Source organism: Diabrotica undecimpunctata, chromosome 2 (genome assembly GCF_040954645.1).
Source record: "Diabrotica undecimpunctata isolate CICGRU chromosome 2, icDiaUnde3, whole genome shotgun sequence".
In the NCBI taxonomy this organism is placed as follows: domain Eukaryota; kingdom Metazoa; phylum Arthropoda; class Insecta; order Coleoptera; family Chrysomelidae; genus Diabrotica; species Diabrotica undecimpunctata.
This window is the reverse complement of record NC_092804.1, coordinates 89969078-89996731: the sequence shown is the minus strand read 5'-3', so window position 1 is coordinate 89996731 and position 27654 is coordinate 89969078. Positions and strand designations below refer to the sequence as shown.

The 27654-nt window shown below is 30.1% G+C and overlaps 1 protein-coding gene and 1 long non-coding RNA gene across 8 annotated transcripts in view; both read left to right on the top strand.

Moving 5' to 3' along the window:
- Positions 1 to 3862: 3862 nt before the first annotated feature.
- LOC140434725 (uncharacterized) overlaps positions 3863 to 27654 on the top strand; it is a 53404-nt gene continuing 29612 nt past the window's right edge. The window contains exons 1-6 of one of the 6 annotated variants that reach the window (XM_072523204.1): positions 3863 to 4695; positions 4967 to 5158; positions 5262 to 5369; positions 5462 to 5570; positions 5770 to 5989; positions 6088 to 9043. In XM_072523204.1, the coding sequence (XP_072379305.1) occupies positions 4595 to 4695; positions 4967 to 5158; positions 5262 to 5369; positions 5462 to 5570; positions 5770 to 5778 (519 nt within the window). In that variant the 5' untranslated portion in view covers positions 3863 to 4594 and the 3' untranslated portion in view covers positions 5779 to 5989; positions 6088 to 9043. The other 5 variants (XR_011950079.1, XR_011950078.1, XM_072523202.1 and 2 more) reach the window with 5 other exon arrangements.
- Positions 16537 to 19651, top strand: LOC140433374 (uncharacterized). 2 transcript variants are annotated; one of them, XR_011949943.1, is made up of 4 exons: positions 16537 to 16568; positions 16752 to 16925; positions 17294 to 17518; positions 17603 to 19651. It is a non-coding gene; the product is annotated as an uncharacterized lncRNA (long non-coding RNA). The 2 variants fall into 2 exon arrangements; XR_011949942.1 differs by having other exon boundaries at positions 17026 to 17518.

The window sequence follows — 27654 nt, the reverse complement described above, 5'->3', positions numbered from 1 at the left end:
AAAATCGAAGAAAGAAGAATACAAACTGAAGCTGGAGATGAAGACAGAAAGTCTGATAGTGAAGAAGACAAAGAAGAAGATAATAAAAAGGATAATGAAGGAGTACCTTCTGGAAGTACCCAAAATGGCAGACCACGAAGAGTAAGAAAATTACCTGGAAAATATGACATTTATGAATTAGATGCAGCAAAGTGTGATGAAGAATTAGATATAAGCTGTTTGGCACTACTTAGTGAACTAACAAATGCACCGAAGTCTTACCCAGAAGCAAAAGAAAGTTCAGAATGGAGTTCATGGAAACAGGCAATTGAAGATGAGTTGGATGCACTGAAAAATAATAATACTTGGGAATTACTTGAGAAGACATGTAATCAAAAGGTAATTAGTAATAGGTGGGTTTTTCGGTTAAAGGAAAATGATGTTGGTAAGCCTGTTTATAAAGCCCAATTAGTTGTAGAGGCTTTGAACAAAGTCATTTTAATGATTTTTCACAAATACATGCTCCTGTAGCAAAGTTGTCTACATTAAGAATAATATTGTCTATCTGTAATCATTATAATTTACTATTGTTACAATTAGATGTGAAAAATGCTTTCCTGAATAGTTCTCTGAAAGAAAAAACCTTTATGAAAATACCTAAAGGTCTTAGAGTTTCGAAAAATGATCAAAAAAGTATGTTTATTGAATAGGGCAATATATGGTCCCAAGCAATCCCCAAAGGCATGGAATGAGAAATTTAATGAATTTATGCTACTGTTAAATTTTAAACGTTCAAAAACAGACTACTGTTTATATAGTTTTATTAATAAGGATATAAGATGTTACTTGTTGCTTTATGTAGATGACATTTTGATAGCTTGTAATAATGATGTATTTTTGAATTATTTGAAAACAAAATTGTGTGAATCTTTTAAAATGAATAAAATAAGCAGTCAGTTTAACTTTTTGGGAATAAGAATTGACAGAGATTTTGAAAATAGGATCATAACTCTTGACCAAATACCTGCAATTGAAAATCTTGTCAAACGATATAATGTTGAAGACAGTAAAAATTTGAAAACACCAATTGAAAAGAATTTAAATTTACTGAGAAATACTGATTGTAATCTTAGTACCAATTTACCATACAAAGAACTGTTAGGTAGTCTTATGTATATAATGATGGGTACTAGACCTGATATTTGTTTCAGCATTAGTTATTTTGGGAGATTTCAAGATAGTGCTACTATTTTAAAATTTTAAGCATTTGTTAAGAGTACTGAAATATTTGAAATCTACTATTAATTTTAGGTTGTATTTTTATCATTTAGAAGATACTTCTTGTTTTGATTTAGTTGGTTATACTGATGCTGATTGGGCTAATGACATAAATGATAGAAAATCCATTAGTGGATATTGTTTTAAACTTTTTAATAATCTAATCTCATGGTCTTCTAAAAAGCAAAGTTTGGTAACTTTATCAAGTACAGAATCTGAGTTTGTGGCAGTATGTGCAGCTTCATGTGAATTACTTTATATAAAAAACTTACTGTTGGATTTGGAAATTAAATTATTATTACCAATCACAATATTTGAAGACAATCAAAGTGCTATCAAACTGCTACAAAACTTTGAAAACAATAAAAGGTGTAAACACATTGAAGTAAAATTACATTTTGTTTTGGATCTGGTAGCACAGGGTATTATGAAGGTTGAATATATTTGTTCAAATGAGCAACTTGGAGATATATTTACAAAGTCTCTGTGCTATGAGAAATTTAATTATTTTGTAAATAAGTTAGGTTTGAGGATTTAAATTTAGGTTTGAGGGAGGGTGTTAAATAAATAACTCGTGAATAAGGAACAAACCTGTCTATGGTTGACAGCACGATTGATGTATGTCAATGTCAACGGTTTTCAAGATGGTATCGTAATGTAACCACTTTTAATTATGTATTTATGTATCACGTTTATTTGAGTTAGTATTACAATAAAATATCAACACATTCTTTTATTTTCTATTCATCAATATAACAGAAACGATACAAGAATTTGTGTCCGCTGCGGTTTCTTGTACAAGAAATGCGCCAATTTGTGCGCAAGAACGTAAAATTTCTGTCATAATGGCGGCTGGAGGAGAACTTTGATATACAATTAGATCAAGCAGACATCAGAGGAAAGTGCCCACCAACAATAACCAAGATTAAACAGGAGTAGCCAGATTGAAAAACAATAAATCACAGGGATTGGATCTAATAGCATCGGAAATACTGAAAGTAGGAGTAGACGTATTACTAAAAAGAATACATAACGGCTTTAAAAATTCGTGATGAGTTTAGAATTCGTAAAGATTATTTTATATCTCCAAATAAGAGAGTAGGTATAATTTCAAGAGCATGCCATTCAAACACATAATTAAAAAAAACAAATTATTACAACCAAATTATTTATTATTTCTGTCTTCCATTACAGCCTGTTGAATATCTTCAAAAATTGTGATTTCTAATTTAGTTTTAATATTGGGACATTTTATTTCTTTCATTTTTGAACCACAGTACTTTAAAAAATTATCAGTAGCATCTGGCTTGGGGTCCTCAGGTACTACAGTTCTATTTTGATATGTCAAAATTTCGACCAATCATGTGCCGAATCACATACAATTTCCGGAAAAAGAACTTGCATAGTGTCATACAGAGCACAAATGTACCGTTAAACTGGTACAACTCTTATTACCGAAAATCATGTTTTTCAAGTTGTGTAAGTTGATCTTGTCACATGTGTCATTCTAATTTCTAGGGCACTGTTGCCAGTTCAACGAAAATATTATATGACATCAGCTAAAAGCAGGGCTCTGTGACAGACCGCCAGTTTTGAGTATTCTAAAAACTAAAACATCGAGCATTCTCGATCAGTCAGTCACATTAAATTTGTTTAAACATGCATCCTAAAAAATTCTCATATTAATTTTGTAATTTTTCATTATCTCAATTAAGTACTCATACCTTGATTTGTATTTTATTATAATTTATGAAAATATTTCAATTCAAATATAGTGATAGATAAAATCAATCTAGACATAACTTTAAATTATTATAATAAAACATTACAGTGGATCTGTCACTTTATAATCTACGTTGGATAAAGTATAATGTTAGTTTTTGTTAATGTTATCATTCATACAATAAATAATAAATTAATTTTGGTAGTTGGCCTGTGACTAAACTTATTGATACAAAATACAGTTCGTGTTCGCTAGGTAATTGAAGTAAAAAATTAGAATTAGATACAGTAGATATGTTCCCTGTGCCCATAATCTAGGTTTAAAGATCCTTCAAATATTTTGGATATTAGCTGAACCCTATCTCTGGTTATTAAATTTATTAAATACGGTTTTTTATTGTTAATGATAAAAATAATACCTATCTAATAATAACTTTATTTTTTTTTAATTAGATTTAGTGCAATTCCGTTATCTGTGATGGCAACAGCGAATTAATTCACGAACCACTGTATCCAGTCTGAACCCAGGTTTACATTGGGAAAAAAAAGTGTACCAGTTTTATATGACGGGAAAAGAAACGATACAAGAAAACATAAATAAATTTCTATATCAGAAATGATATAAGAAATGATACAAGAAAATGCATAGTGTCATACGGCCTTTATTTGCGTATCACTGAAAATATTACTCCGTATTTTATACTCTACAGGTGCTATCAAAACAAAATAATAATTTATTAGTTATATTAATATATGTAATATATGTAATTGTAATTAAAATATCAAGTGTGTACATAGTGTGCATATCATTTAATAATAGCGTATAACAGATATATTTTATATGTAGATAATTATTTTATATATAGAAGCACTGAAAACTATTAAATTAATGGCAACGGTGTTTACATTTCTCTGTCTTATGGCTCTACGTCAACTTCAAATGCTGTTCCATGTTTGTTTACTTTTTTTACCCTAGATGAGGAAAAGTTGTTTTTCGATATTTTGGGCTGTATTTTGAGTGATATTATTTGTGAAAAGTGAAATAAACATTATTATAATAGGACGATTTTTACATTTGGTCCCATTGAAGATAGCTACAAAGGAGCTGTGAATTAAATTCACAAAACAAATTTTTGACGTTTGACTGTGTTGTCATGTCTTTATAATGTATATGTTGTAGGTTTCAATTACAAATAGAGAAGCTTTCAAAAATACATTTTTATTATATTATTATATGAATTATGCAATTTTTTTATATACAACACGAACGAATAAATACTCGTTTCTTCTCATATTAATTGCAGTTAATTATTACAACATTTTTTTGGCATTTGCCTTTGATAATAAGCTAATAGATTTGGCAATCCTCAAACCACTAGTTGCCAGATTGTTACAGATGGTCACCAGATGTCTGTGGAAAGTACCTGAATTCTATTCTTATTATTTTTTGAAAGAATTTCTTTTTGACTGTTAGTTTGTTAACGTTCTATTGGATTTTTATTAATTATAAATCACATGCTATTTCCCGATTTATTAAAAAAACATGGCAACACAGTCAAGCGCCAACATTTCATTCTATGAACTTTAATTGACAGCTCAATTATAGCTATCTTCAATGGGACCAAATGTGAAAATCGTCCTTTTAATAATAGTGCTACAGTGTTGCATTTGCAAAAAAAAACAAAATATTTACATTCCCGATCTCTCATTTCATTTGTAAGTACCTACCGTTTATTTACATTATTTGAGTAAGCCTGTTTGTTTACATTTTAAAATATGATTTTCATAGGCGTACCATTGGGTTTATTCATATTCATTATTGTATTGAACAAGAAATTAGTTCATGAAATTAGTATAGACATTTTTAAAATTGTAAGTAGACATCATCTGATTAAAAAGATATGTTTAGTAGCTGTTTAATTTAATATTTCTCATGGATTCAAATAAATTAGTGAAATGAATAAAACTCATATATTTTTCTATGTAGGTTTCCAAATAATATTGACGATCCAACTATTTGGGTAGCAAATTTAAGAGAAAACATAAAGGTTTCAAAATATTCCAGGATCTGTTCTACCCACTTCAGATTAGGAGATTTTGAAATTAAACCAAGTGGCAAAATTTTTTTGAAAATTGGTGCTATTCCAGTGTCTGAAGTTGATTCAGAATTAGTGTTAAGGTAAACACAACAATTATATGAATCTAAAAGTAATAAGTAGAATTTTAAATTTAATATCATTATTGCAACACTTGAAACAAAAGTAATACATACTGCTTTTCAGATCAAAAATTACTAGTAAGAGATTATTTGTAGATACGTCAGTAGACAATGCATCACATCTTAATTTTAAGTACAATGTGAATGCTCCAGGTCCTTCATCAATAAAAAGGTAAATTGAGGGATATACATTTTTGTATTATTATATCTAAAATCATTATGAACGTTTAAGTTGTATATAATATATGTAATGCATATTTTAAGGTCTAAGGTAATACTTAATAGACAAGCTTCAACCAATTCATCATCTGATACGGCTTCAGTTGAGAATTTTGCGATGGACATTGATCCTGCAGGTCGTTCACTTAAAGAGGTAAGTTGTAAATATATTATTATCCATTAAACTATTATCAACTTTATATATGAATTTTCATTGATAATAATAATGATTTATTAATTAATTGTTTCATTGTACTTTTAGAAAAAAAAATTGAAGTAAAAGATCACCAATCTGATTCATCAAATACTGTAACTGTATTAATTATTTTACTTTATTTTGTAATTATTTCCAGGAAAAATAAATCAGTTGAGGAAATGTCAAGTAGTGATTTTTCTACCCCCATAAAAAGAAAGAGAATCCAAGTTTTGAAAAACACTATTGTGTGTCAAAAAAGGAAAATACAAACTTTACAGCAATCAGTACAGAGGTTGAAATCTAGGGTTACATCTTTAAAGAAGTTATTAAAACAAAAATCATCATGCTTGCAAGAAAATTGTGAAACCCCAATAAAAGTGAGTATTATTTATAATTTTGTATGGCTATCCAATACTAACTAACTGTTTATATTTTTAAAAATAATAATATTATTCATTAATTATATTTATTTCAGGCCCCCTTGCCAGAGGGAAGGTTAATGGTCTTCTTGAGAGAATGCAGAACGGACACAGAAATCAAAAATATTCACCAGGACTTAGATCTTTTGCTCTTACTCTAAATTTCTACTCAACAAGGGCATATAAGTTTGTGAGAGAAACATTTACTAACTCACTACCTTATCCTACAACATTGTCAAAACGGTATGCATCAATAAATGGTGCTCCAGGATTTACACAGGAGGCATTAACCACAATAAGAGCAAAAGCTAATGAAGCTAAAAAACAAAATACAATTATAGTTTGTAACCTGGTATTTGATGAAATGTCGATTCGAAGGCAAGTTGAATGGACAGGGAAAAATTTTGTGGTTTTGTGGATATTGGTGCTTGTTTTGATAGCGATGAACTTCCACATGCAAAGGAAGTGCTTGTATTTATGCTAGTTACCTTAAATAGTTCGTGGAAGATACCTGTAGGATATTTTTTGTTAGCTGGTATTGGTGGAAGTGAAAAAGCTGCATTGGTCCGGAAATGTTTGGAATTGGTACATGATACTGGCGTACTAGTTACCTCCATAACATTCGACGGGGCTCCAACTAATTTAAAAATGGCAACGGCTTTAGGAGCTGGTTTTAGAATCTCTTCTATGCAAACTTACTTTAGTCACCCAGTTACAAAAGAAAATGTTTTTATATTTCTAGATCCACGCAATATGTTCAAATTAGTTCGTAACTGCTTAGGATCTAAAAAAATATTAGAAGATCCTGATAAGAACCAAATTAATTGGTCTTATATCGACAAGCTGGTTAGTCTCCAGTATAACCAAGGCTTACATGCTGCGACAAAATTGCGAAAGCGTCACATCATGTGGACACAGGAGAAAATGAAAGTTAAAATTGCAGCTCAAACTTTTAGTAAAAGTGTAGCTGATGCACTATTATATCTTTGTAAAGATTTAAATTTATCTGAATTTAGAAGTGCCGAGGCAACTGCTAAATTCATTCAATATTTTAACGATTTATTTAATTCAAAAAATAGATTTGCTAAATATTTATACAAAAAACCATTATACCCTAAAACAAAGGAATAGTTTTTCAGTTATTTAGATGTTCTTAAAGAATATATAATCCATCTATCCTGTGGGTTAGTCAATATTTTAGAAACTAAAAGAAAAACTGGATTTCTAGGTTTTGTTGTTTTTATAGAGTCTGAAAGGTCTATATAATACTTATTTGGTAAGAAATCATTTACAATATATTCTAACGTATAAAATTTCTCAGGACCATTTAGAATTATTTTTTGCTGCTGTGAGGATTCGTGGGGGATCAACAACAACCCTACCGCAAAACAAAATTTATACCAGGCTGCTGAACAAAAATTGGAAGATGATATTAACAACCTAAATTTTCTAAATTCCTCTGATTATGTGGATGATATTGTCTGATATATTTCAGGTTTTGTTTCAAGGAATTTGAGTAATACCTTAACATGTGCTATGTAAGTAATTATTATTTGATGCAAATGAAGAAACTTACTCTAAACTTCAACAGAGAAAACTATAAAATCCTTTCAAAAGCATCTTTCACAAAAACTTGCAAGGAAGCTGAAAAATATTTCAGATTTTTTAATAAAACTGTAAATATCTACAACAGACGAGTTAAAAACCTTATGAATATTTTGATTAATAAAACCATACAAAATATCTCAAAGTCAATTTATGAGCATTTTGGTGACCATATGTATGATGAAGATGCAATCAATGGCCACTCTACGCAACTTTTAAAATTGATTCTTGAGAAATATTTTACAATTAGAATTCATCATGAAACGAAGACTAATTTAGATGCTAACACCGTGCGCATAAAAAGTCTTCTTACTAAGACTGTTTTATTTCGCAATCAATCAATTTATTTCTGTACCAACGTCTTCTATTTTTACCATTTTTACTTTAATATTTCTGTTCACTAAATAGCTTTCCAATAATTTATACATTTTCACGCCTACTTTTTAATATATTTGCAAATAATTTTATGTTAAATGCCAGCAAGAGCTTTGGAATGATCAATAAATATTTTTGTAATTACTATTTAAATGGGAATAAGCCACAATTTATTAAAGGAAGTTATTAAAAGGAAAATACCAGTATTCGTAAGTCAGTAACATATAGGGGATATGTACATCATTTATGTTTTTTAAATAACAAACATATAAAATCAGAATTTGGTGTTTATTGAAAGTAAACTAAATGCACGACCAAATACGGGGACCAAATATGTCGGGATAGTATTATAAGGTTTTTTCCTGGTTTTTCGTTCATAATTTACTATGGAATCACCAACAGGAGATTTTTACTGTCATCATGGCATGTGTTTGTCTTTTTAAAGACAAATTACATGCTATGATTTTTTCTGACGGATATTCTCAAGTTAAAATTGATTTCATGTAATCGAATGAACTATCTTAAAAGTAAAGTCGTCCCAGGAACGCAACTCAACAATATTGGCAATATCATTTTAAAGTCGTCTACTTTAAAATGTATAATGTATGTCTGAATTGTCAATGTAAGTAAGTCAGATAAAATTAAATTATTAGAAGAATTTTTCACCAAGTAACAAAAAAACAAAATTTGTTCAATTTACTAATGTTTGTATTTTGAGAACGATTTCCGAAGTGGAAATTGAAACGTCAATAACCGTACTTTAACCTATAATTGTGGCTTATTCCCATTTAAATAATGACTTTAACGTGTCACAAGAAAATAGCTTCAGAACAATATTAAAATATTTTTGTAGCAGAAACCCTTACTACGAGAAATATATTCATATTGTATTAAAACAAATTTATCAAAATTTGAAAAATATGTTTAAATACATTATCAATAAATATAGGTATGTACTTAAATTTGACAAATGTATATTTTTTAATTGATGTTTTTATCGTAGCATTATTTGATACATATTAAAAAATTAACTTGAGCTCAACTATATTTTATTGTATTAATTTTAAAGCAAATAAAATTGTATTTTATTTTTTCTATAAAAACGTGCTTTTATACATTATTACTACTTCCAATATTATTAACGTCTGAATAATTATCCCCGCGAGTAAAAATTCAAGCACGCTTATGCTCATTGAGGAAGCATCACAATCTATCGATACCCGTTGCCCTCTTGCCCAAGAATATCGTAATATCGAAGCTTTAAAACAGTGTGTGTTTAAGGAGGTTTAAGGTATCTTATTGCTGTGTCCATCCATATTTTAACAAAATCTCCGAATTCTCTAACAAAAACAAAACCACATGGGCTGTTATAAATGCACTTAATGGAAAACAAAATAATCGCAAAAATATCTGTCTAAAAATAGATGATACTAGGATTATAGATTCAGATATAATATCTAACAAATTTAATGATTACTTTATAGATGCACCAATTAGTAAAATAATTAAACCAGATTAAAATTTTCAGCATTCCAACGATTTTGTTCAAAATAGTTTGTTCCTATCTTATGTAACAGATCTTAGACATAATAAAATATAAAATTAAAAACAAACCATCGTGTGGTTTTGATGAAATATCAGGTATAGTAATTAAGAAAATTGCGTCTCAGATTTTGACACCACTTGCTCACATTATAAATGCTTCTTTTAATGCTGGTGTTTTTCCCAGTTTGCTTAAAACTTCTATCATTTCACCGGTATTAAAACAAGGTGATCCTGAATTAATGTCAAATTTTCGACCATTGTCTGTTCCATCTGTGATATCTAAGATTATTGAATATGCAATGCTAAAACAACTTTTATTATTTTTAGATATCAACCAAATTATCACAAAGCATCAACATGGATTTCGAAATAAATTTTCTACTTCTACAGCCATTAACAGTTTCTATGAGGAAGTCTTAATCTCTATTGAAAACAGTGAAAATCCAACTGCCATTTTTTGTAACCTCAGTCGTGCTTTTGATTGTGTGCAACACGATGTACTCCTCGATAGATTGTACAGATATGGTGTTAGGGGAGTTGCCCATAGTTGGTTTGGTACCTATCTGAAAGACCGGAACCAAATAGTTAGAATGAAAAATAACTTCAAGATTTCAATGTCTGATCCGATTGTTAATAAGAATGGGGTACCACAAGGCTCCATATTGGGCCCGATATTATTTATTTTGTATATTAATGAACTACCATATGTAATGTCTGATGCATTTGTATCAGTTTATGCTGATGACTCAACAATGCTATATCGCGATAAAGACATAAATTTTTTACAAGATAAAATAACAAACTCACTGAAGACCTTCTCTGATTGGTCCAGTAATCAGTCGCTCCTGTTCAATGTTCACAAAACTAAATTTTTATCATTTACATCTCGTTCAAATTCTACTAAACCTGATTTAAGTATTTCCATCAATGGTGAGGGTATTTTGAGTTGTAGTGATGTGAAGTTTTTAGGAGTGACTTTCGACTCTCATTTATCTTTTAAGACTCATTGTTGGAATGTATGTAAAAACTCAATTCTAAATGTTATTAATTGAGAAATTTGGGTAGAATACTTAGTCTGCAACACCTTCGTCTTTTTTATTTTGCTGAGGTACAATCGACAATGAGTTACGGTATAACTGTCTGGGGTGGCTCTTCTAGTATAAAGGACGTTTTTAAGGCCCAAAAGCGTATTGTCAGATGTATTGCAGGTGTTCCGTATGGTTGGTCTTGTAAAAACCTATTTAGAGATTTAAATATAAGGTAATTGACCCTATAATTGACACCTTAAGACATAAAACCGTTTAGAACTAGGTTATAATAGTGACCCCAAATTTGACAGCAAAATTTTGATTTTGTTCATAAATTTGACATGAAATTGTACCCAATTTTGACAGTGTCCCAAAAGTTGACAGTGGGTTGTATCTATATTTGACATACATTTACAATTTTCAAAATTAATTGTCAGAAGTCTCAGTACTTACTTACTTAGGGAATATAAAATTGATAATAATAATTGTGTCAGGTGATAAGTATATACACTTTTTTTACTGAAAATAAAATTTTTATTCTCAGTAACAACGTACAAATGATACCTACATACTTAGGTATCTACATATTTTAGGTAAGTATAGGTACCTAAGTAGAGAAAAGCCATCTTTTTATGTCACGAAACTACAATATTTTCCGATTTCTGGTATGGAATAAATACCTCTATTATTTATTGGTGTTGGAATATTTATTTTTTCTACAATGTCTTCTGCAGAATACCAAAGTTCGTTTGGCTCTGATGGCCACTTCCAATAATTCAGTCCACTTGCCACCATAGCACTAACAAAAAAACCATTGTAATTTGAAATTTTCTTGACCTTTCCCGGGAATTTTTCACCCTCATAGCGAACTATAACGTAGTCGGTCACATTAATTTCAGATTTTGGAGTAGTTTCCTTCTTTTCGACACCGACTGAATTAACTTCAGTATTTTTTCCATTTAAAAAAATATTCTTCTTCACAAATTCAACTGCACTAGGTCTATAAAGTTTCTTTACTGATCTTTTCTCCTTTTCTTCTTGAAGTTGAAGTTTTTTCTCCTCTCGCTTTCTTTTTCTATCTAGAATTGCATTCTCTTTCTCAGTCTTCTCGTTTTCCTTTTTCAAATAATATTCTTTCCACTGTTCTGAGGAACATACACTTGGAACTTTTTCTTTGACAACTCTTCCTGATTTTTTGTTTGTACTTCCATCTGGCCAAAACAAAATAGATTTAAAAGGGGAGGGTATCAATAGAGCATCCTTATTATTCTTTAAAATCATGTTCTTATTTTCCTTTGCTTCGTCTATCTCTTCTTTATCGTTATTTTTGACGATTTCTTTCTCTATTGTTTCAACTCCCTTAACTGTTATTTCATCGCTTGCTTGCTCGCTACATTTCTCACTATTATCCAAAGTTATATTTGTCTTTTCTGTTTCTTTCCAATTTGTTTCTCTTACTTTAGTTGTCTCATCACTTAGTTGCTCGCTACATTTAATTTTCCCATCAGCCTCGAAAATCGTTTCTTCTTCTCTTTTGTTTCCTACTATTTCTATTATTTTGGTTACATTCTCATTATCCGTTTGCTCCACATATTTGCTACCGTTTTCCAAAACTACATCTTCTCCCTCTATCACTCTATCTATACTAACGATAGTCTCATAGTGTGGTGCTTGTTCTTCACCTTTCTTACTAGGATCTAAAATAATAGTATCTTCTTCATCTAATGTTGTTACATTTGCCTCTCCACTTTCCTTGATGACTGCTTCATTTTCTCCGTTATCTAAAATTTCTTGTTCCTCTGTTTCAATATCTACATCTTCCCAATTTATGTCCTCCAACAAAACATCATGTGCAACCTCTATTATTATATCCTTCGAGACCTCTCCTTCAGGGTGCTTGTTTGCTTGTACCTTTTCATTCAGATTCTTCCAAAGAAAAAATAAGTTTGTATCTTCTACTTTTCCATTCCATTTAGCCAATTTCACCTTAGCTCGAAAACTCTCAAGTAGATTTTTGTCTAGAAAAGATTCTATGACCCTTAAAGCACCTATTAAATCATCTTTAACAACTTTATTTGATTTCAAGTGGCATGTATCTTGTACATCTGAGAGAGTTGATGCAATTTCATTTCTCAACACTTTTGAGAAATCGACACTATTAACGTCGAATGGATATAATCCACATTTCCTAAACGCATTTTTCAGTATTTTCTCTTGTCCAGAACCAAGAACTTTCTGCAAAACTTTATTAAGCATTGGCGCAAAATCTTCTTTTTTAAGGGTTTGTTTTTTATTTTCTAGTCTCCAAGCATGAACTTCATTTTGCCACCCACTTTTTAATGGATGAAAAACGCCCACATTCATAGGTTGTAAAATGTGAGTGGCGTTAGACAGAAGACTTATCAGTATGATATTCTTTTCGGAACAAAAGGCACTTAAATTGTAGGTTAAGTGGGACTTAAGCCCATCAACAAATAGAACAACTGGAAATGGGACGTCATTTTTCAACAACCAGTTGTAAAAATTATTGGAAATGAATTCAAAGAAACTCTCAGCTGTCATCCAGCCAGAGTCCGAGCGTCCTATTGCCCAGTCGGGTTGTGGGCACTTTAATATTATATTCTTAGGGATCCGTTCATAGCTAAGCATTATCATCGGCGGAGCTACTTCACCTGCAGCATTGCCTAAAAAACATGAAAATTTAGTAGAGAAAAGTGTTACCTATTATTTAAGATACTTTACCTGTTGTTAGTGTAGTGATACATTCCTTGTCATTTATAGCTGTATACTATTTTTGATCCTTTTTTAGTAAGAACTTTTTTGCCCTTTGGCGACAAGAAAAAGGCTGTTTCATCAGCGTTAAATATTTGTCTGGGATTGGTGATTTCAATGTTATTTGCAACAAAATATTCATTGATTTCCTCAAACCACTTTCGGATATTTGTTTTCGAGACAACAGACCTAGAGCTTGTTAGGTTTTGGGTCATTCGTTGACTTAATTCCGGATGTCGCTGCAAAAATCCTTCAAACCAATGTCTACTAGGTCTACCATTTGTAAAATTATTAGGCCTCTTCAACCTTTTCACAAGCAAGGCAACACTGTCTAATAGTTGATCTTTTGTTACGGGAAAACCGGTTTTAGCAACATTTATTATCCAATCCTTTAATAGACTTTCTTCTCCTTCAGTTAATACAGTGCTTACTCCACTTTTGCATCCCATAGGAAATTTTCCTGACACTTTGTACATCAAAGTGATACGTGGCACATTAAATTGTTTAGCTGCTGAAGCACAAGACATTCCATTTTTACAGGCTTCTACAGCTCTACTCAGATCCTCCTGAGAATATTTTCTATAAATATTTCCCTTGTTAGGCATCTAAAAATAAGAGTTATCTTAGTTATCCTTACTTATTAACAAAATAATGCTAAATTAATTAAATTTTTCATAAAGCAACTTTCGTGTACCTATTTTTGACACCCCTTGATCTTAAATTTGACTGGGGTGTCAGATTTAGGTTTTTAAAACATTGGTAATGAAATATACCAAAAAAGGATAACTATACGCAATTTCTGTGAGATGAATACAGAAAACGAACATATGATATTAATAGTTGGGTGTCCCTAAATTTGACACCTACATGTCAAATTTATAGCACTTTACCAGAAGATGTCCTAAAATTTGACACCCTAAAAAATAGCTGACATATTGGAAATTTTAGAGCATTTTTAATGAAAAATTGATTTTTAGACTCTAGAAATGTTATATCAAGCAACAAAACCTTCCTTGCAACAGTAGCAACATTGTAGAACACATTTGAAAAGTAACTTGATTTTCACTCACCTTAATTTATTCACCACATGAAAACACAAGAGACGCTATTGCACCGTGTGCATGCACATTACAACTGTTGTTTTGGCGCGTTTTTTACCAACTGAGTAAGAAAGTCGGGGTGATTGATTTCAGAACAAATGAAAGATGGCGTTACTACCACAAATCTACTGAATTGCGGATCCATTTTCTTAATTTTTAGCTTTATTGATAAAACCTGTCAAATATACGGACAGTGTCAATTATAGGGTCAGTTACCTTATTAACAGTGAATGGAATTTACATTTTTGAATTATTGATACTAATTCATAAAAATAAAAGAACTTTTTTATGTAACAGTGATATTCACTCACACAACACAAGAAATAAGAGACAGTTTGTAGTACCCTATCGACATTTAGAAATAAGTAGGAAGTCATCTACTGTCTCTGGTTTACTACTGTATAATCAACTTCCTCAAACATTTAAAAACATTCATTCAACTACAGCTTTTAAAAACGAAGTCAAAGAGTACCTAGTGACCATGTGTCCTTATACATTAGGTGAATATTACCAGAGTGTATCTGTGAATGCCCAAGCTGCAACATAACCAAATTTAATATTATTTTAATTATATTATGATGTCCATATTGTACGTTTTATATGTATTTTAATGTTTTAAATATTTTTAGTGTATTGTTTTCATTTTTTTGTAATGATTTATATTTATAATTTTAGTTTTGACTTGCTGTAAACCTTGTTGTAACTTACAGTCAAATAAACTAAACTCCATTCGCTTAGCTCGGGCATATTTTAACAGATTCATTGTCGGAAACCTACAACACAACAATTCCTACTTCTCAGTATTAATAGCTCAAGTATCCTGCTATTACAGACTTCTTTCTTTAAAAAAAGAAGAATTATTCTAAATAGTCGAAGTGTATACTAAACCCATCAAATTTTGGGTAGTATATATTTAAAAAATATATATTTAGTTGTTATAATTTAACTTAACTATTTATTATATGGTGCAGATAAATAAATATTGATTGTCGGTAATTCGCAAAGTTCTATTTTATTTACTATTTAGTTTGTTTACTATTAATATTGGCTATGAGTACGGGTGCTTGGTTGTATAGTAATTTCCAGCCACTTGACGTCTGTCAAAAAGTAACTAACTTCGCAAAAAAATAAATACTAAATTCACTAGACAGTTCGGACTGGGATTAGCGAACCGAGTTTATCTATCTATCTATCTGTGTTTATACGTCCATGGGCGCTCCTAAAACATCGTATCCCAAATTGGGCTATGATTAGTTTAGGGCACCCATCATAACAAAACTTATATCTGAAAATTAACATAAGCTTAAATGGTATCAGAGTTGTCATATCTTCAGTTTTTTCATACTCTCACATAATATTATAGAAATGCATTGAAATTATATAAAAATTCATAGATTTTAATTAAATTAATGATAATAATTAAATGCATATAAAATAAAATTAATTAAAATGTTATAAAAAATTAATAGTATTAATTAAATTACCGTATATAATAGAAATGCATTGAAATTATATAAAAATTAATAGATTTTAATGAAATTTAAGATAATGGTTAAATGCATGTACAATAAAAACTTCTACGGAACTTTACAATTTATGATTCCTATGACACCTAATAATAAGAAGGTCCTAATAGACAAGATGTGGAAAGTGCTGTCAAATAATTTACAATATTTAACTGCATTTAAAGTAACAGAAAATATTTATGAATGCTGTTTTATACTTATTCAAAACTCATGACACAAATTATAATTTCGTTAAAGTAACGTATATTTTAAACATTCATATACATATTTTACAAAAAAAATATGGCAACACTGTGACGCGGTGCTTTGAGGAAAATGGAAAATATATTTGGTTATGTAGTTATGTTGAGTCAATGACGTATAATATATAGACTCCGTGAATGCTTTAAAAAGTGTCCGCAACATGAATACCTTTGTTATTGTTTATTGTTTTGATATGAAGTTGTGTGTTTACATATTTTTTGTGACAAGCAAATTTTATTTAAAATTTTTGAGAGTCATTATCCTACTATTTTAGTAAAATGCCATTTAGGTATCTTGTTTATGGTCGCTGAAGTTCGAAGAGCGAAACGTTATCACTTTTCAAGTAAGTTTTTTTTTATATGTATGTTTAGGTTATGTTTTGATAGCCAGTGGAGGCGTTTAGTTGTTATTTATTTAATAAATAAATAAATTATAATGAATAATAACAATTTCCATTAAATTTTTTGTCTTTTTTTTTATTAAAATCATTTAAATATAATTTTTCTAACTAATATTTTTTTCATAGATTTCCTTTTGACGAAGAAAAACAGGAAATTTGGATATACATTTTGCAATTAAATAAGAACAAGCTTTCCAGATGGTCACGTATTTGTTGTGATCATTTTGATCCAAATGATGTCATCATGAAATCTAGCTTTGTTCGTCTAAAAGAAAATGCAAAACCATTAGCTTTACCAAGGTGGGTAATGTTTGTATATTAAATTTTTACATTGGTATTTAATATTTATATAAATTTTCTGTTTATTGTTTCTTCTATATTGTTTTTTCTTTGCATACAGGTCTTCTAAAGACGTGGTAGGAACTAAAACTCTCCCTAGTCCATCAGACACCCACAATTTAAATTTCGAACTGCTAGCAGTGAACTAACTTTGTCTGCCTCAGAAACTGAGGAACTCTTAGGCAAGGAAAATATTGAAGGGCATGCTGCAGACAGAGAATTAATAGCTAAAAAAAAATAACAAGAGGCAATATTCATTTAATTTTTCATTTGCATTATTATATCCTTGAATAAGCAATTTTTCTTTCATTAAATCTTTTTATTTTTAGGAAGCATTATGTGGGGGATTTTTCCATGTCGGACTTAGACTGCCTAAGAAAAAGAAAAAGATACATGGAATCAGTAAACATGTATATACCAAAAAAAAGAAACAAATTGACACCCTAAGAAAATCTACTAAAAGATGAAAAAGACAAGCAACAACATTAAACGCATTGGTACAATCATTAAAAGAAAAACTGTATGTTACAGAAAATGCTGAATCTGTGTTGTTGGTAAGTTTTCTTTCACATATTCTATAAGGAACAAAATTAAATTATTATTATATTCTTTTATTTTTGTATATTTTATTGTTTTAGGCCTCTTTACCAGAATCAGCCAAAGCTTTGTTTCAACGATTTTTAAAGGGTGCCAAATGTGCCAAATATTCTCCAGAATTAAGGTCATTTGCACTGACTTTAAATTGTATTCTGCAAAAGCCTGTGATTTTGTAAGAAGAGCTTTTAATAATGCATTACCACATCCATCAACCATAACAAAATGGTACCAAACTGTTGATGGCGCACCCGGATTTTCCAAAGAAGCTTTAAATGCTTTGAAAAACAAAGTTGAAGAAGCAGGGAAGCAAAATAAAACACTTGTGTGTAATTTAGTTCTGAACGAAATGTCTATTCGTAAGCTAGTAAAATGGGATGGGAAAAATTTATTGGCTCTGTAGATTTTGGTACAGATATAGAATCTGATAATATACCAGAAGCATGAGAGGCACTGGTGTTCATGTTAGTAGCCTTAAATGACAATTTTAAAGTGCCAGTTGCATATTTTTTATTTTGAGAGTTTTTGTGGATAAGAAAAAGCATCCTTAGTAAATCTTTGCTTAAATTTTATTTATGATTCAGGCATAAAAGTCTATTCATTAACTTTTGATGGTGCTGCCAACAATTTATCAATGGCCAATGCATTGATTTTATTTAACTCCTATTTGTACCTTCCTATAAAGAGGATGGTAAACGACTTTTCAAAATTATATTTAGGTTGCATTGCATCTGGTACTATTTCCAAATCTAGGTAATTTTTAATTATCTCTCCAGATTTGATCCAGGTATCCTTTTGCCTTGCTTCCTGACATCTTATCCACCTTCTGTATGCTCCTATCCTTCACATCCTTCTCCATCCATATATGTAATGAAGAGAGATCAAGCATGACCTCCAAGGCAGTTAGGGTAGTCAGCATTGCTCGTGTTATGATTAAACATGCTTGTCTTTGAAGCTTATTCAGCTTCTATTAAGTAGTCTTTTGTTGTTATTTAAACTACCATATAAGTGCGCCATATGTAATCATAGATCTGACTAGTCATATATAGCCAGTACATCGGTTTGGGTTTTAAACCCCAAATTTTCCCACATACTCTTTGCCATGTAGAAAGGGAAACCTTTGCTTTGTAGATTATTCTTTCCAACTGGGCGTTACATGTAAGCTGCTTATCTAATATTACTCCTACATGTTTTACCAAGATTGCTAGAGAATTTTTCTATGTCATACTACCTACTAAGGATATTTAATGTTCTTTGGAGTGTGCTGGAATGAAAATTACCATATTTTCCTCTTACCATAATTACTAGATCATCCCTATAGGCATGTACTTCTTCCCCCGTGTGCGTCAAGAAGTGACATCAAGTGATCCACCGGGAGTGACCAGAGGAGGGGAGAAAACACTCCCCCCTGTGGACACCCTTAGCCAAAGGAGTTTTGGCCAAAATCTCTCCTTACGCCTTTGTGACAATCTTCTATTCACTCAACAATATATTTTCCAGCATTGCTTTGATCCATTTACACATAGTAACACACATTGATAGTGGATCTATTTGATAGGGCAATATTAAATGTGCCTTCTAAATATTCTCTCCATTATTAGTTGAGTGACTGATTTTCTGAACTACTTTGTCCACTGCTGTTTCTGATGATTTCCTTCTTGATATGCATGCTGGTTGCCATTGAGAGAATGATCCCTCAAAGGTCTTCCCTTAATATGTCTATCAAGAATTTTTTCTGTTGCCTTCAATAAAAATGATGTAAGACTGATCGGCCTGTGCGATCTAGGCAGGGCATTATCTTGTCCTATTTTGTATATTCACACCACCATTACAATTATAGAAGTCTTTGGTATACAACTTATTTATTATTATAACATATTGTATCTTTATATACAACATATTGTATGTCTTAGAAAATAATTGAAACTGTATTTATTACGTTGTGTGCATTAATGCGTTAATTAAATTACTAATTATGTTGCAAAATGTTTTATGATTTATTTCTTTTGTATGTTTTTTGTTAAAAATGTATAATTGATTTGATGTTTTTTTTGTTTGTTTTTAATTCATTACAACAAAACACGAAATAAGAATTCAACAGTTTGTTGTTTGTTTGCACTCAAGTAACCTATTAATTTTCTTCCAAATTCCTTAATATAAACTTCAAAAGTTGCTTTATACAAGGAAATTATTGCAACAGTGAAAACCACCAGGAAATGATAAAAAATGAATTAATAAAAAATTAAGAAGACAATTTGATGCACTGGATTCTTAAACTAATAAAAAATACAGGGAACTCAAAAAGTATACTGATGTAGTGGAGAAAGGGTCATCTAATAACGATATTAAAAAAGGAGACCGAAGGATATCAGTAACTACAGAGGAATCATGTTACTGAACACCACATACAAAATATTGTTAAGCATATTGGGAAATAGATAAATTACCGAAAATACACTAGGGTAATATCCGCCAGGCTTCAGAAAAAGAAAATCAACCATAGATGCCAACACAGCTGATTGAAAAGTGATATGAACGTGATATAAATTTTCACTTACTATTTATAGACTTCTAGCAATCTTTCGACTCTCTAAATAGACTCGCAACACTTAATAAAAATGCAAACCTGATTAGATTTATTTATCAAAATTTCCTTCACACTAAATAATAATCAATAGTCCTTAATACAATTTAAAAAATGAGAATTTTTAATCTTTAGGCGAAATTTCAATATTTCCTGTTGGTAAAATGATTAAAATTCAGGTAATGTACTTTACAAACATTATAAAAATAATTTTTTCTCTTATAGACGAGAACACAAAAAAAAGTCATAAATATTTAATTTTAATTAAAAAAATAATTATTGTCATTAAAATAGAAATGAGCACGCCGCTGTTCTGGTAAACATACCTTGAGAGGAGATCTTTAGGACACCCGATTATATAGGGAGAATACGGGACTGCTTAGTCTATATTATACGTCATTGTGTTGAGTGTGAGCTGGTGAGTGCTCTAAACTAATCACTGCCCGAAGTTACATTACCAAAATGGTATAGTATTCGCAATCAAAAGAATATTTTTTGTTGATGGTTGAAAGTTAAAGTTGGACAAATGGCTATTAAACATTCTGAGAACTAGGAGTTTATTTTTACAAACACCAGGTAACAACAGCACTTAATTATACCAAACTTTTGTTATAGTCGGTTCGCTAATCCCAGTCCGAACTGTCTAGTGAATTTAGTAATTATTTTTTTGCGAAGTTAGTTACTTTTTGATAGACTAGTGGCTGGAAGTTACTATACAACCAAGCACACGTACTCATAGCCCATATTAATAGCTTAATAGTAAACAAACTAAATAGTAACTAAAATAGAACTTTACGAATTACCGGCAATCAATATTTATTTATTTGCACCATATAATAAATATTTTTGTTAAATTATAACAACTGAAATATATTTTTTACATATATACTACCCAAAATTTTATGGATTTAGTATACACTTCCACTATTTACAATAATTCTTCGTTTTTCAATTAAAGGAGTCTGTAATAAAAGTTTATTTAAGCTGTTAATACTGTGACCTAGGAACTTTTGTGTTGTAGGTTTCCAGATATGAATATGTCAAAATATGCCCGAGTTGAGCGAATGGACCTTAGTATACTCCATTCGCTTAGCTCGGGCATATTTTGACAGATTTATTGTCGGAAACCTACAACACAACAATTCCTACTTCTCAGTATTAATAGCTCAAGTATCCTACTATTGCAGACTTCTTTCTTAAAAAAAAAAGAATTATTCTAATTAGTGGAAGTGTATACTAAACCCATCAAATTTTGTGTAGTATATATTTAAAAAATATATTTTAATTGTTATTATTTAACATAACTATTTATTATATGGTGCAGATAAATAAATATTGATTGTCGGTAATTCGCAAAGTTATTTACTATTTAGTTTGTTTACTATTAATATTGGCTATGAGTGCTTGGTTGTATAGTAATTTCCAGCCACTTTTAGTCTGTCAAAAAGTAACTAACTTTGCAAAAAAATAATTACTAAATTCACTAGACAGTTTGGACTGGGAATAGCGAACCGAGTATATTACCCATTACCGTACAAGCAAAGAATATAGACGCTTATAGAAGAGCAGTTCAAATGGGCGATTTGGTTACGGTTTATACTTCAAAACACTCCTCCTGAGGGTGGCTGCATAAACTCAAAGCGTGGCGCCGTGGCGAAAATTTCATAATGAAATATGTAGTTAGGGGGAAGTGGGAAATGAGTACGAACGGGTAACTGCATCTACGCCTAAACAAATTTTGATGCCATTGATTTGCAAACTGTCTTTTTTTTTGTTGTTTCACAATAAAATCTTTATTTTTAATATATTAAATTGTTAAATTTTTAATTTTAAAACTTAAAAATGTATGATATTTACAATATTCAAAGTATTTATTTTTTTAATTGTATAACTTTGAATTAAAAATAGGTTTGTTCCAACACAACGAAAAACCGTCAGATAAGTTTTTATTATACTGTTTTTCTGCCCAGAAATTAACGAAACGTTTTAAAAAAATTTCAATTAAAAAAAAAAGTATTCAATGAAACTTTTTACTAAATTATGAAATTTTCCATTTCGCCGAAACTTCCAAACTTCCATTTCATCCATATTTTTTTAATAACAAAAAGCATTCCTGATTTATTTTTGAAATATTTAACAGTACCTTTTAATGAATCATCATCATCATCACTAGCTCGACAACCCTTTTTGGGTCTTGGCCTGTTCCAGGATTCTTGTCCATTCTGATCTGTTTCGTGCTTTTTTTCTCCAGTTTTTTATTTTTAAGGTTGTTATATCATTTTCTATTTGTTCTAAGTTAAGTTCTAAGCACTTAGAACCTTTTAATGAATAGTATATGTAAAAGTTTTTACGCTGTATGGGTACTATTTAATCTTGTTTTAAAATAACAACTAGTAGTATCTAAAACATAATTTTCACAATGAATGAATATTGGTGAAATTATTACAATATAGTCTTAAATTAATTTATACTTAAAATTTGTACATATTTCAATTAAAAATTTGAATCATAATAATTTTTCTAAAAAGATTAATTTATTAAAAGTTAAAATAATATTATTTTCTCTAAAAAATTTTATAAAACGCAAAAATTTAATCCTCTACGACTACGCAGCATCTTCATATAAAAATATCTAAAGTTTCATTTAAGTATTGCCCCACTCTTTCATATTTTAGAAGCAATAATAGAGCTGACATGACCGCTCCTTAGTGGTACGTGGTACCACCCGACACACTTTTTGCCGACTTTCAAAAATAACATTGAACAATTCTTCTATTGGTACAAGATTGATCTCAAGTACGAAAATTAGGGATTTTAAGGAAATTTGATTGATGACATCCAATAAAAAGAAGATTCTGTCAATTATTATCATTGTCACTAATCTTTATTTAAATATTTTTAGCGCCAAATTTACCTTTATTGAAGAAAATGCATGTTGCATGTGTATTAAAAAAAATTAATTTTTAATAAATTATTTTAAGGTATATACCTAATATATTATAAAAAATATGCATTCGAGGGAATAAATTTCAATTATGTGTATTTTTAGATGAGCGGAAATTGTACTAAATATGCAGTGTATTCAACAAAAGGAAAGGTGTTTTTAATCCAGCTGATAAAGGAAAATAATAGTGTAGCGAATAAAAGGACAGACGGTGCTCCCTTAATGAAAAAAGAAGGGTAGATATATTAAAGACTTAAGAACAGCTACGAAAATTGTAAAACAAATTGAAACGGAGGTAAAAAACTTTTATTTATTTAAGCAAAGTTTTTATCGTAGAAAATGCAGAGAAACATTAGCATGCTGGATACAGGTGATGGCCCTTTGAAAAAACCAAAGCCTGATGTAGTGCTGGAGTTGGTGAAAGTTGCTGTTTCCGACATATATGTAAGCGTCGACTGTCCTTGGGACAACACAGAAGTATTTACAAGAGGTAAATTTACTATATATTCATACTTAGGACAAAAGGGGGCCCACCAGATAGGACATGTAAGTTTAAAATTACTGTAACATCAGAAGTATCTGACTCCCTCCATTGCTTTTCCAGTTCAAAATAAAGAGTTGTTATGTATGATAATTTTGAGAAATCTTACCTATACATTTAATAATAATTTCAAGTAATACTTGTAATATGACACCTATTGTTCCTATAGAATATGTCAATGTGCTTCAAATGGTACCTAAGTAATCTTAAATGTACATATGGCAATTTGCAACAATAATAACAAACACTACTTCTAATGGAATAGTGGCTATTATAATTGCAAATAAAAAACGTTCGCCAAAAAAGGTTTGAATTATTCCAAACATTAATAGTAATCTATAGTTATGGATTTTTAAAACAATCATTTATATATACTATTCTTATTTTGTACTTAATGTATGTATTATATTGAAAACTATTAAAAATTCTAAATGTAAATACTAGTTGTGGATATTTTTTTTGGTGATTTTGTTTTTAATGTATACTATGGTGGTTGTAAAGTGATTATTATATTTTTTTATATTTAACAAGCCTGATATTATTCCATTTTTTAGTTTTATAAATTGTTACTTTCAAATTTACTTATCGTGAAGGTTTATAAATATATTTTTAAATAAAGAATATTAATATTTTAAATGTGTAATTAATTTTATATTTGATAAGGAAATGTTTTATGAAACACGTATATAAAAGGAGGGAGACAACTTGAACTCAATAAAGATATACTTGCTTAAGTTGTCTGAGTATAGTATAACCCTCATTTATTTTAAATTAAAATTTTATTAAGATAGTTTCGAAACAAATTCAGATTTCTGCTTTAATCTGGAGCCTTCTAAAAATTGCAAGACATGACCAGACGATGATAAAGATGTTTAAAGAAGACATGGGGAATCTAAAATTTGCATTCCACGACATGTCTATTCATCTAGGCAGAAATCCTAACGAATTTGTTTCTCGTACTCATACAGAGTAGATCCGAATAAAATGAAAAATACAGAAAAGATTTTATTTCACGTTCAAAGCGTCTATGTATCTATTGATACGTATTTCGACTTAAAAAGTCTCATCAGAATAGTTATTCATAGCCGTTCTTAACGTGAAAAATAAAATTCTCTGTCTTATTAGAAGTAACAATAACATGACTTCGTTATGGACGCAATAGCGACATCTGATAGAAAAATCGGTAAGATAGTTTCGAAACAAATTCAGATTTCTGCTTTAATCTGGAGCCTTCTAAAAATTGCAAGACATGACCAGACGATGATAAAGATGTTTAAAGAAGACATGGGGAATCTAAAATTTGCATTCCACGACATGTCTATTCATCTAGGCAGAAATCCTAACGAATTTGTTTCTCGTACTCATACAGAGTAGATCCGAATAAAATGAAAAAGACAGAAAAGATTTTATTTCACGTTCAAAGCGTCTATGTATCTATTGATACGTATTTCGACTTAAAAAGTCTCATCAGAATAGTTATTCATAGCCGTTCTTAACGTGAAAAATAAAATTCTCTGTCTTATTAGAAGTAACAATAACATGACTTCGTTATGGACGCAATAGCGACATCTGATAGAAAAATCGGTAAGACAGTTTCGAAACAAATTCTCACTCGTTTTATTCGGATCTACTCTGTATGAGTACGAGAAACAAATTCGTTAGGATTTCTGCCTAGATGAATAGACATGTCGTGGAATGCAAATTTTAGATTCCCCATGTCTTCTTTAAACATCTTTATCATCGTCTGGTCATGTCTTGCAATTTTTAGAAGGCTCCAGATTAAAGCAGAAATCTGAATTTGTTTCGAAACTATCTTACCGATTTTTCTATCAGATGTCGCTATTGCGTCCATAACGAAGTCATGTTATTGTTACTTCTAATAAGACAGAGAATTTTATTTTTCACGTTAAGAACGGCTATGAATAACTATTCTGATGAGACTTTTTAAGTCGAAATACGTATCAATAGATACATAGACGCTTTGAACGTGAAATAAAATCTTTTCTGTCTTTTTCATTTTATTCGGATCTACTCTGTATGAGTACGAGAAACAAATTCGTTAGGATTTCTGCCTAGATGAATAGACATGTCGTGGAATGCAAATTTTAGATTCCCCATGTCTTCTTTAAACATCTTTATCATCGTCTGGTCATGTCTTGCAATTTTTAGAAGGCTCCAGATTAAAGCAGAAATCTGAATTTGTTTCGAAACTATCTTACCGATTTTTCTATCAGATGTCGCTATTGCGTCCATAACGAAGTCATGTTATTGTTACTTCTAATAAGACAGAGAATTTTATTTTTCACGTTAAGAACGGCTATGAATAACTATTCTGATGAGACTTTTTAAGTCGAAATACGTATCAATAGATACATAGACGCTTTGAACGTGAAATAAAATCTTTTCTGTCTTTTTCATTTTATTCGGATCTACTCTGTATGAGTACGAGAAACAAATTCGTTAGGATTTCTGCCTAGATGAATAGACATGTCGTGGAATGCAAATTTTAGATTCCCCATGTCTTCTTTAAACATCTTTATCATCGTCTGGTCATGTCTTGCAATTTTTAGAAGGCTCCAGATTAAAGCAGAAATCTGAATTTGTTTCGAAACTATCTTACCGATTTTTCTATCAGATGTCGCTATTGCGTCCATAACGAAGTCATGTTATTGTTACTTCTAATAAGACAGAGAATTTTATTTTTCACGTTAAGAACGGCTATGAATAACTATTCTGATGAGACTTTTTAAGTCGAAATACGTATCAATAGATACATAGACGCTTTGAACGTGAAATAAAATCTTTTCTGTCTTTTTCATAAAATTTTATTATTATATTAAAGTTTTATAAATTGTTACTTTCAAATTTACTTATCGTGAAGGTTTATAAATATATTTTTAAATAAAGAATATTAATATTTTAAATGTGTAATTAATTTTATATTTGATAAGGAAATGTTTTATGAAACACGTATATAAAAGGAGGGAGACAACTTGAACTCAATAAAGATATACTTGCTTAAGTTGTCTGAGTATAGTATAACCCTCATTTATTTTAAATTAAAATATAAAAAATACATTTTGACAAATAAAATAAAAAATAATTACATTTAACATAATATAAGTAATTCAATAATACATTCACATTCTCAACATTGTTGAATAAAATGTCTCCTAAAATTTAAACCTTATTCCACATCATTAACATTTCTATTTACTGGCACATCAGTATTTTCTAGAAAATCATCATCACTATCATTATTTTCCTGTAAACATATTGCAGAGTACTGATGTAGCACTTATTATAGCAAAATATGTATTTAATTTGATTTGTAGGCCTCATTGCAGACAGAGAAACGATATTTTCCAGGTTCTAAATAGACTTTTGGCAACATTTCTTACATATGCAGTATTATATCTATTTTGTTGATCATTAGGTACATAAAAAGATACATCTATCAAATAACCTATTTTTTTTTGTTTAGCCCATTATCAATAAATTCCTTGCTTTAATACTGGAGTAAGTAGATAGTGCCTGCCCTGCAGGCATATTCACTATTCATAATAATTCACCTATTAATAATTCTGGAATTTGTCCTCTTTACATTCTAACTCTTAATCAGCTTTGATAAGCTGCCATGACTTAATCCTGGATGTTGAACAACAATATCCATAATCTCAAAAAACAAAAATATATTGTATTGGAAGCGAATTGAAAAAAAAATATAAACATAAACAAACAAGTTAGGTTAGTAAGGTTAGGGTTAGGATCCCGTCACATCTCGTGCTCAAGGCAGGTCGATCCGATGCTTGAGCACGAGCTGTCATTTTTGTGTACATAGATAAAGAATATATATTACTGAATAGATAGGAAACTGTGTAGGATATTTCTGGACAATGCGCCATCTGGCGGCCTTAGGAAAGCAACATCTTTTTAAAAAACTTCTCGTAATTCTTCAAATATAAAGATTAATATTGAGGGTTTGATTACAAAAATAAAACAAATGTTGGTTCTTTTTCATTTTACT